A 12,186-nucleotide genomic window follows, 5' to 3' on the forward strand; every position below is an offset into this window, starting at 1 on the left:
GATTCTGAAACCAAAGAGTGCTTTTATGAATACAACTGTTCTTGTTGGTGTCATTTAATGGATCCTATCCTAGTTCAAATTCAAAATGTGCCTATTTTCCACAAAACCATTTAATAGTATCTTAAATTTTCTTCTTTGGTAAATGTAACTTTGTTTTAAAAACGAAGATAGGGAGAATATGGAAACATTCAAATGTGTATTTGCATGATTACATTTCACGTTTTCTAAGTTCCCAAGAAGGAGATTTTGGGGAGGGGAGAGTGAGAAAGAATATATAAAAAAGAAAAATCTCAAATGAATTATTGACTTGTAGCTTGGAGAATTGATTTGTTACTTATCAAAAGAACTACAGTCAGCATGTAATTACAGTTGTGTGGGGAATGATTCAGCTAAGAGTGATGATTTATCATTAACTTGTTTTCTTTAAGCTACCAAATTGATTGCCTTAATTCTGGAGATGAAAAAATTCTTCTTAGACATATTTGGCAATTAGCATGTTGCTACTGAAATATTCATTGACAAATAGTTACCACTGGGAGTAGGAAAATATCAGCTAGTCAAGTAAAAAGAGAACTGGACAGTCAGGTAACAATTCTATGTTTGGGTGCTTTATAGAAGTCGCTTTGCTGATCTAAGCCTACATTTACTTATCTGTATGATTAGGGATAAGGAGGAAGGAGACAGGGAGAAGTCACTAAATGATATCTATGATCTTTCCTACATCTATTGTGGGACACTGAAATTTCCAAAAATTGCAAAGAAGACATTGAAAAAAAAAGGTAAACAACTTTGGTGCACATAACTTTACGATGCAATCAGAACATAAATTATTGTTTTTGTAAAGAACTAAGTTAACTGATTGCTAATAGTGTAACTAAAAGAATCATGCCAAGGAAAGCCATTCTCTTATTACAATTTCCATAGAAAAACTGTATATAATTCAAGAAGTTAACTGTTCTTCCCTCTACATGGAACACTCTTAGAAGTATTCTCTAAGAGTGACTTACTAGAAAATATCAATTGGTTGAGTGTAGGGATAAAACATCTTGAATTTTTAAAAGTGTTTTGGACATAAATATGAGAAGTTATGCTTAAGATGTGTTTCACACTTTTCACTCTTACTTATAGTAGCTCACTTGTCTGTGTAAACAGACTTGGCTCCATTTCTGTTGCTCAGACAGTAGTCTGGATTTTAGTCCCAGGAACTTCTGAAGACTAATGGCTAAGCTATCATCTGTATCAGTGGAAGAAATGGTCCAAACAGTGAAATCACACATTCTAAGAGAATTGCATTTGGTTATGCTGAATAACATGAATTTACTATATAGTGTAAAAAACGTTGTTTTTCATCAGTAACTTACCTTTTTTGTTTACAGGGGGGCACTCCCTAATCCTAAATAATATCTCGGTCAAGGAGTTACTCAATGGCAAGGCTAAGAGATTATAGGTCTCCTGATTCAGTTTGCTTATTCGTTCATCAAACACCAAGATCTTAGTATGTCAAGGCACAGAACTCTCTGATGTGTAGAAGATACAAAGATGAATATAATCTCATTGGATTAAGAACTAGAAGATGAGGAACCTGAGGTGACTCAAAGGTTACAGAGATGAAGCACATAAACGCAGGCCCTCTGATGCACTCCTGTAGTCCCATGGTCTTTCTACTAGACTTCACTGGCTCTGGGGGAAAGGCGACACTTTCTCCAGCATGTGGAAAATGAATGTGGACCTCTATCAAAAGACCCTGAAGAGTACAAACTCCAAGTAAGTGGTACTTCTCCATCCTATGTCTAGCAAATCATCACCGCTTCTTGCCCTATTCCTTTGAATTCAAAGTTTTGTCCACAGTTGTCTGTATGTTGCTTCTCCTGTTAGACTTGGGAGCAAGGACTTGTCTTCTGACTAGCACTTAGCACACTATCTGACACACAGCAGGCACTTTAGACACGTTTACTAAGTAACTAAAATAAAATCCAAATCAGACACTGAGAGGTTCACAGCTCTTTACCAGAAGCAACAGTGAAGAGTATAGGATCTCTCTGCACCCTTTTAGTCTCACAGCACCATATAAGGAAGCATCTCCAGGTGGCTTCTCCAACCTAAACATTTGAATAGATGTTATGTATAACAAGTAGAAAAGAAGACCATAACCACCACACATCATGAAAGCTTGACCAAAGGGAATAGTGTAAGAGCCCTCTAGGAGACAGGAAAAGGTGGAAGTGAAAACGAATGGGTTAGATTTATAAGTTCCTAAATTTTGCAGATAGGAAAAATGACATTGTTTGTGTGACAGTGGGTGATGACAGTACAGGTGAACCTGGGGATGGCTTATCATTAACAAAATTAATATTTTGTTTGATGAAATTACCATAGTAGTCATCCATTATCAGTGTCTAGGATGGCATTAAGTTGGGGAAGTGCGGAGAGTGCTAATGGTAACAATAGGTAGTTATGATCAGGAGATATTTTAGCTTCTAAGACAAGGGTAGCAACTCCCTCCACCAAACCAAATAACGCCTGTACAAAGAACAGTGAGGTGCAATGACTAGAATGCCAGATGTGGAGTCCATTCTAGCCCTGATCAGTTATCAAGTACCTGCTCATCTATCTAAGAGACGAAAGACACTATACTATACCAAGTACTGGGGGGGGGGGGGCAAAGGTCTCAACTATTAACCAACTCTCTGTATCCATGGCATCCTTTAGAATCTGCAGATTGATTCAAGAGTATTAAGAGTTAAATCAGAAGTTCAGTCACGGAGAAAACAAAACAAAACCTGGCATCGCTTTTCCTCCTATGATTACCTAACTGCCTGTGCAGGGGAGAAATCCAGTCAAGATTATGAAGAAACAGGTTTCTATCTCCATGAGAACAAGTCTGCAGTCATCCACAGGACAAATCCACACCTTTCCCTTGTCCCACTTTTAATTATTCCCTGTTTATCCTGTGTGCAGCACGCTTGCGTACACTTGTTTGCTTGCTGCCTCCCCCATTAGACTGTAAACTCCTGAGGGCAAGCACTGCCTTTTACTTCTTTGTGCATCCCCAGTGCTTGGCACAGCCCCTGGTACACAGCAGGCACTTAATAAATGATGACTGTTTAGTGGTGGCTTATTCTTTCTTTAACAAAGAACTGTGAAATAAACTAATCAGTTTGGCAATATGTCATAGGAAAATAACACTACAGAGTTAATTTTCTATTTCTGAATAGGAATTATACCACAAATTTCAGTAAATGTTTCAAGAGAAAGGGAAAATTCCCATTAAACTCATTATTCAGTGTATTATCTATAATCTATAATAGATGACAGGAAAAACACGAAGTGGGCTAATTCACGTCATTTATGTGTAGACAACCCATGAGTTGATGATAAAACAATAAATCTGAAATATTTACCAGATGAAGAGTGCACTTTTAACCCTGTCAGTATCTGCCAGCATGGTGCTTCCTGTAGACATAACTTGATAAAAATTAACTAGAGCCAGACAACTGTAGCTTAGAAATACTCAATTATGTTTCCTTTCAATTGCTTTTTACCATCATTGACACTTTACCTAACAGAAATCCAATGGACACTTTAGTAAGAGGGTAGGGTTGAAGCAAAAATTTCCATATTTGTTTTTAGTCCATGCCCTCTTATCTACAGATGAGGAAAACACCTAAATCTGCAATGAAAGAAGCATTCTAAATAAATAATTGACAACTGTACAACATTTCAAAGTTTGGAAAATGCTTTACATACATTATGTCATGTCAGCCCCACAGAAACCCCCTGGGCTACATGTCAGAGGTAATCTTTTGCTTCCCACTGTCTAGTTAAGGACACCGAAACTCAGAGAGATTAAGCACATTTGTCGCTGGAAATACAGTTTCTAACTGGCAGAGACCAGGACTAAACCCAAGTCTTACTGGCTCATAACTAAGCACTGAATCCAGTATACCCATCTGGCCCTTTGCTCAATTTCATCTTTCACAACTGAGCAAATTTTGAGATGAAGCAGTTAGCTTTCTACCTAACAGAGGAATGTCATACCATGAGAAACAAGCTGACAGGCATTTAAGTGCCCACTATGTGCCAAGGTATTATGCTTTATTTAATAAATATTAATTTCTCTATGCTTTTTTTCAGTTGCTGAAATATTTTAGGTTAATTTAAGATAAAGAAATGGTCTGTACTTATATGATTATTTTTAAAAATACTGCAGTAAAAGTTATCTTTTACTTAATATTGACCCTTTATCAAAGAAGTTTTATTCAACTAGATAAATGAATACTAAAAGGAATTTGCTATAGGTCAAATTTGATCCAAATAAAAAAAAGGAATAGTAAAAAGACTAATTTATTAAAACATAATCTCTCAAAGTGCATTTTCTTTTTTTTTTTTTTTTAAAGCAATTGGGGTTAAGTAACTTGCTCAAGGTTACACGGCCAGTTATTTCTGGATGTGGTGCTGAGTATCTGAGCCCGGATTTGATCCAGGTCATCCCGACACTGGAGCTGGTGCTCTTACTCGCTGAGCCACCCGGCTGCCCCTAAGCAATTGGGGTTAAGTAACTTGCTCAAGGTTACACGGCCAGGTGTTTCTGGGTGGGTGCTAAGTATCTGAGCCCGGGATTCGATCTCCAGGTCTTCTCAACACTGGAGCCGGTGCTCTTACTCGCTGAGCCACCCGGCCGCCACGTCAAAGTGCATTTTCAGTGATATGAACTAAATAAAGAAGATTTTGATGTTAGCTATTTCCAGCTCAAAATCTAGGATTCTATTATCTATTTTCACTCACTCTAGTAGTTTAAATGAAGGCTATTATACAACTAATTACAGGGATCTGTCCTGGGTCCTCTTTAATGTTCCCCTTAAAAAACTTCTGAACTCTGTGACTCTCAGGAAGTTTAGCCACAAAAAGGAGGAAAAATATGCAACGATATCTAGTGGGTACAAATGGATTAAGTGAGATGGAAGAAATATGGATATATTTGTTGGCCATAGGGAAGCAGCTAGTAGACAAGGAGAGACCTGATATAGGTGAGAGAGTGACGGGGGTTGGGAGAGTGGGTAGCAATCTGCTGAAGAAAGCAGAGTGGAACATTACTTGTGCATGTAGACAGAAAACTGTCTTAGCAAGAAAGGTCACCTCATTACCTAAGACAGGTGAAGAAGATAGTGGTAGAAAGCACCTGAGTCATGTGAGATGAGAAAGAGTGGAGAAGAGGAAGTTCTTAGAGAATAGCCTCAATTTTTCAATGAAATATGAGACAAAATTTTCAGCTGAGAGGGTGTGGAATAGGAGACCTATGGGAGATTTGATGAATGAGATAGTAAGTTAATTAGAAAGTGTAAAAGGACTGCAGCAGTGAAGGCCCAGTTGAGGTGGGTATTCCCTCTTCTGGTACATAGTGAAGCCCATCCATAACATCTTGGAAGACCCTTGTCCATGTAGTCCCTTAAGCCTCTAAGAGTCACCTAGATAAGACTTCTTATATGGTCATTCAGCTTCTGTCAGTTCCAGATCTACAAAATCTCTCAAATGGGTCTCCTTCTCTCTGCTCATACAGCCCCCCACACGCTTGTTCTGGGCATCCTTCTCTAGTGCCTGGATTATTACAATAATGTCTCTGTCTCAAGTCTCCTCCCTCTCTGATCTATCTTCCACAAAGTTGCCAAACTGATACTCCTATTGCTACTGTCTTGGCTCGAAGATAAAATACAAACTCATGTATTTGACCCCTAAAACCCTTCACAATCTGCCTCTGATCCTTCTTTGCAGACTGATTTTGCATTAAGCCCTTCCCCCTTTGTTCTGAGAAAACAGGCTTGCCTGCTACTTCTTCCACACACATGACGCTTTATCTCCTGATCTAGGCCTCCACCTGGGCATTTGGCCATGGGATACTCTCTCCCCACCTCTGCTTCTTAAAATCCCTAGTTTCACTCAAGACTCAGATGTAAGGCCAACTTCACCATAAGATTTTTGCTGATTCCCCCCATATGGAAATTATTTTGTATTTTTTTAAACAGACATCATTTACATGGTATTTCCCTGAATAATTTCCAAGAATGCCCCCTTTAAAGACAGGGATTGTTTCCCAGTGCCTGGTGTACCAGAGGCATTTCATCGATATTTGTTGAATGAGTAGATCAGTGCAAAATCATTCCATTAAATTCTTTTTGTTTTATAAAACAAGTGTGTGTGTGTACCTTGAACTGTGAGATCTGCTTGAGCCTCTATTGTCTCATTGCCATTGTCAGCTATGCAGGCGTAGGTCCCAGCATCCTCCTCTGTGAGGCCCCTGACTTCCAAGCTACTTCCTGCCAGCAGAATCAATCTGTCAGAGCTGCACAAAACAGAATGCATCAGGGACGTTAGTTATCGGTTAACAACTGAGAAAAAGTGGCCATGGTGTTATTGCCATCAGGAAGAGGAAAGAATACCAGACTTAGAGCCAGACGACCTGGGTTGGAGATTCACTTAACTCTGCACTTAGCCTGTGTGCTTTGTTTTCTGCTTCTGTAAATGGGCTATCCCCCCTTTTCTACTCAATCAAATAGGATTATGTTATATTTAAGCGCTGTCACACAAAGTCTAAAAATACTGTGAGTTTCTTTTTACATGATTTTAGCCTTGCACAAAGATCAAACATTCAGAAGCTATAATCTGGTTAGCATTCATAAAGCTCTCTAAGGTTTATAAAATTCTGTGCAAGTTATCTCCTTTGATCCTCACAACAAACCTATGAGATAGGTGCTAGTCTTATCCTCCCCCCACTTTACAGATGAGGAAACTGAGACTGCGCAGCTATGTGACAGAGTGGATAGAATGCCAGGTCTGGAGTCAGAAACACTCATCTTCCTGAGTTCAAATCTGGCCTCAGACTCTTAATATCTGGGTGACTCTGGGTAAATCACTTCACCCTGTTTTCCTCAGTTTCATCTGTAAAACGAGCTGGAGAAGGAAATGGCAAACCACTCCAATATCTCTGCCAAGAAAATTCCAAATGGGGTCACAGAGAGTCAGACAAACTGAAAATGACTGAACAACAACAAAACTGAGACTAAGAAACTGCCCAAGGTAATAGGGCTAGTGTCTATCTAAAGTAACATTTGAACTCATGTTCCTGAATCCACATACAACAGTCTACAACCACAAAGCTTCCTCCACTCATATATTATTAAAGAAATTGCTAATTATCACTTTATTACCAAAATGGGCACTTTGTTGTAAATCATGCCAGGTCTTTTTTAAATTTCTGAAATTTAAGACATTGTAAGTAATTTCTCAATATCAATCACTCTCCAAGACATTGATGTTGCTTTCTCACAGGCCATTTTCTGGTCGGATATATACAGTCTTCTTTATAATCTTCTTTATATATAATGATTACTTAAATATATTAAGTAAATAAGAAAGTAAATTAAGTAAGTAAATATAAAGTAAAATAAGTAAATTAAGTAAGTAAATATATTATAATTAATATAATTTATATAACCTTTACATCTTCTTTATAATCACTTGGAGTAAAAGCTAAGAGATCAGTAGCTAAGGAAATTGGATGAAATATATGATTCCTGGCCAAAGGCTGTCATTCTCAAAAGGAAGGCTGAGAGTTGGGGGTTCTGAAAACTAAAAATAATGGTTCATCATTTGGCTGACACTCACTACCTCCTCTCACCACTTACTCAACATAGTACTCATTACATTAATCACCAGCTATCTGGGAAAACTAACGCTAACCCCCACCTCCCATTCTGTCATCCTCTTCCCATTCAACTCTTAATTTTGCCCATCCTTTCACTGCATCCTCTGCAATCTCAGATCCATACTGAACAAACTTCTTTTCTTTCTGGAGCTTTTTCTTGGATAATTCTCCTATCTACTTTCTCTCAATGAGCTCTGGTTCCGCTGTAAGACAATACTTTGTCCTTCACTATCCTCTCTAGCAATGGCTGTACTTACTCTCACACCTTTTAACATATTAGTTTTAGAAAGAGTAAGAATATTTCTTGATCCCCACTTGAAGACTCTCCCTTCACCTCTACTCAGCCATCTCTCCTTCTTTGAAGTTCACACTAATAAATCTTTGAACCCTATACATATTACTGTAGCTACTGCCTACCAGTCTTCAGGCTACCTTCTTTCTCAAAGTATTCAGCTTCTGGTTCAACATCTTCCTTTCCCACCCAATTCCTGGCCTTATGCTAGTCAACTTCGTTAATGTTGATACACTCTCAAATGACCTAACCTCCTGGTTCCTTGATCTCTTCTACCCATGATCTCTCTCCCACTACACCATGCACTGGAAAGGGCACCACATCCTGCTTCTCACTATTACCTATGTTTTTCATTTTCTGAATAAAAACTCAAGATGGCTCTCTATCTGATCACAATCATTCCAATTTTCCCTATGCCTTCCCATTCTAAAGCTATTCTTCCTATCACTGCTGCCTCCAATTCTACAATTCATCAGTGTCTCTTGGATTATCACCCCTACTCTTTGACTTCACTTTCTTTTCTTCCCAATGTTGACCTGTTAGTGAACTGGTTCAATTCCACACTCCTCTTTGGTCTTGGACCTTTCAACCCTTTGTCCTATCCCACTCATTTCTTGCCAAACTCCAAATATGGATTATTCTCACCATCTGCCTCCTCTACTACTACTTAAGTGTTGCTGGATGGAGCTCAGGAAAAACACAACTTAGAACACTGGCTACACTATAAATTGATCTAAATGCAACTGGGCCTTTGGTACAGCAAGACAATCTCAAAACTGTGACATCATCCCCTACTATTTCTAACTTTAGTCTATTCTCTGATTAATAGTCTGTTCTCATCTTTAGTAAACTCTCCTTGTCATGGCCATCCAATCTCCATGTACTCATGATCCTACCTTTTCCCTTCATATCCAGAAGACTGTCCCTACTATCATCTCTTCTCTCTAAAAACTTCAATCTCTCTCTATTAACTAGTTCCATTCTCTGCTGCCTACAAACATGCCCAAATCTCCCATCCTAAACACACACACACACACACACACACACACACACACACAAACCCAAAAAACCCTCACTAGGAAGTCATCATCTTTACTCTCTAAAATTTCAAATCTGACATCCATTTCTCAGCCAAAGTTCTTGAAAAAAAAATTATCTATACTTGGTGTTTCTACTTCCTCTCCTCTCACTTTCTTCTAAACCTTCTCACATCTTGGCTTCCAATCTCATCACTCAACTGATACTCTCTCTTTACAGCCACAGAAGATCTCTTGTAATTGTCAAATCTAATGACCTTTTCCCAAGTTTCATCCTTCTAGACCTCACTATGGCATTCACCCTCTGACCAGAATTGTTATAATATCCTCCTATTTGTTCTCATTAACTCAAGACTCTCCCCACTCTAAACTATCTGCTATACACCCATAACATAAAATCAAAGGGATTTTTCCTAACAAAATAAAATCCAGGGGCTTCCTGTTATCTCTGGCATCACTTGACCTTTTAAGCTCTTTACAGCTGGGCCCTTTTTACCTCTCCAATCTTCTTACACAGTATTACTCCTCCTTCGTGCACTATGCAGTCCAGACACACTGGCCTGCTTACCATTGCTGCTTCCCACATCCAACACTCTGTCTACAGTCTTACACTTCTGCACTGGCTGCTACCCAGACATGGGGACTCTCTACTGATGTAGGACTTTTAGAATCCTGGGTTTTCTTGGCACCACACCCTGCCTGAAGCCTATCTTGTACATCATCACTTGCACAGTTCCTAGGAGCTTCCTTCTTGGTATGTATCCTCTATATTCTTAAATATTAACATTTGTCTCTTCCATCAGAATGTAATCTTCTGAAGGGCAGGGGCTATTTCACTCTTATCTTGGTATCTCAAACGCCAAACACAGGGCACAACACACACAGAGCTAGAAATGTCAAATCTCACTTGTAATTCCCTTCTACACAAGGCTTTCTCTTACTACTCCGTTCCACACTGATCTCCTTATTCTAAGAACTGACATTACAGTAATACTTTCAGAGTTAAAGCATTTTACATTAAATATTCTACGAGGCATTAATTGTGAGGTAAGACCAAAATCACCTATGCTCTCAAAGAGCTTAACTGGAATGGAGAAACATGTGCATAGACAAAAGTCTTTACAAAACACATAAAAAGCAAATCCAAGGTAACCTTGGGGCAAGGAAAGACCTAGAAAGAAAATGCTGCTTGTGATGAATCTTGAAGGAAGACCTGAATCACAGAAGGGGTTAAGGAAGGAGAGCACGAAGCAGTAGGATATCTTCAGTTTTGCTTCAGTAATTTAATGTTATCACATATTACTTAAGCCTCTCCTTAATGGTTTTATTTATTCACAGAAATAAAATGTAGTCAGTGTGAAAACTGACCCTGCTAAAAACTATACATTTCTGTTTATTTTTGAATTGTTTGCTTTTTAAAAGCATTCTTATGGTCTATGAAGATTTAAACTTTTCTAAAGAAAATTCAAGCAAATTCGTCTTATGGAAAAACTTTACTGTACCTGTGCCTCCTATCAATCTATACATACAGAACACCCTCTGGTGGGGAAAGTTGAACTGATAGAATAAATTAAATTTAAAGTGCAAAAATATATACAGATTTAACTGAAATCCTTGCTAAAAGCAGGTACCCTACATAACATAAAATACAGGTTTGGCCAGCCAACATCCAGATGGTCTTAAAAATAACAAAATCATCATGACATTAAGTCATAGTATCAGATTCAACTTTCCATTAAGTTCCTCCGGGTGGAAGGAACGTCTGGTTGGACGAACTGCTGGAGGAGCCTTGTTACAGGGTGAAACAATAAATTCTGGGAAATGAAGCTAAATCTGTTTAAACACTTCTAGGGACAGAGAATTAAATATATAAAAGGCAACATGTTTCACTCCTGAATAGCCCCAATTACTAGAAACATTTCCCATCAAAATGTGCCTCCTTTTAACTTCTATCCACTAGTCCTATTTTTTGTAATCTGAAGTTATACACAATAAATACACATAAATTAACATATAAATAAACACGTAAATAAAATCTAATTTCTTCATCTGGTATCAGTTTTTCAAAACTGGTAAAAAGTGGTTCAAAACTGGTCTTTTTCCAACTTAAATATCTGTTTCCTCCATCTATTAAATGGAGGTTAAATTTTAACGTGTTAAATTTTAATTTAATGTGGTTGGTACATTAAAGTGGCTTGCTTTATATAATCAACAATTTTGAGCACATCTGTCTTGACTGTTTTTACAGCACATGATTTTTTAGGGGGGGAAGGCCATCAGGGTTTAGCGACTTGCCCAGAGTCACACAGATAGTAAGTGTCTAGGCTGAATTTGAATCAGGTCTTCCTGGCTTCAGGGCTTGTGTTCTATCCACTGCCCTTCCTAGCTATCCCTAACATGCTTTTAAAAAGTTTTTTTTTCTTCCCTTAGAAGTTGTAATGAAAGCAGGTATCACTTTAACTAATTCAAATGCAACTGAGATTGATTTGTTATCTTAGAAACATGTAAAGGGTAGATCATATCTTAAAATTAATTTTTTTACAAAGTCTTAAGCATAAATCATCTTTAAGGGATTAATTCTATTCCAGATTTTTGATTTTCACTTGGCACTCAGGGATGTTACTCTGCTGTACAGATTGTTTGTAATTCTTTGAGTTCTCAGATATTTTGAGCATCTTCATATTTGAAATTAGGTTTTCTCTAAAAGTGGCACACAAAGGCCCCGAGAATACTTATAGCTATCCCTAAAGTGGCACAACTAGAATAGTCTTCATTTTTTTTCCTTCCCTATTACCACTAAATCAATAGGTATTAAGTTAATTTCCTATGAAGTTTTTCCTACAGAGTATTTTTAAAACATGTTTACAGTAAAGATGAATAGTAAGTACCCTTTCAGATCTGTAATTCATTAATTCTCCTGTAAAATTCTTCTCTAGAAAATAACTCATTTTCTGGAAAGAAATGGCAGTCATATTTTAGGTCTATCTATTGCATAAGTTTCTTCAAAGAATAAGGCATTTTCAAAATCATTCCTATAGTCTTTTTTGGTTTTCAGTTCTTCTAAATTTGAACACCTCTTCTTTTTGGCTTATTAGCTTTCTAATGAGAGAGAGAAAGAGAGAGGGGGAGGGGGAAGGAGTGAGGGAGGGAGGGAGAGA

The 12,186-nt window shown here is 37.9% G+C and overlaps 1 protein-coding gene across 2 annotated transcripts in view; it reads right to left on the reverse strand.

The window, feature by feature from the left end:
- Positions 1 to 12,186, reverse strand: part of NEO1 (neogenin 1) — a 279,673-nt gene that overhangs the window by 170,489 nt on the left and 96,998 nt on the right. For both annotated transcript variants that reach the window (XM_069071219.1, XM_069071217.1), the window contains exon 5: positions 6,201 to 6,337. In XM_069071219.1, coding sequence (XP_068927320.1) covers positions 6,201 to 6,337 — 137 coding nt within the window. The remainder of the gene's footprint in view (positions 1 to 6,200; positions 6,338 to 12,186) is intronic.

Source organism: Petaurus breviceps, unplaced genomic scaffold (assembly GCF_028583685.1).
Source record: "Petaurus breviceps papuanus isolate PSGF00001 unplaced genomic scaffold, PetGlider_PUasm1.0 90825, whole genome shotgun sequence".
Classification (NCBI taxonomy): domain Eukaryota; kingdom Metazoa; phylum Chordata; class Mammalia; order Diprotodontia; family Petauridae; genus Petaurus; species Petaurus breviceps.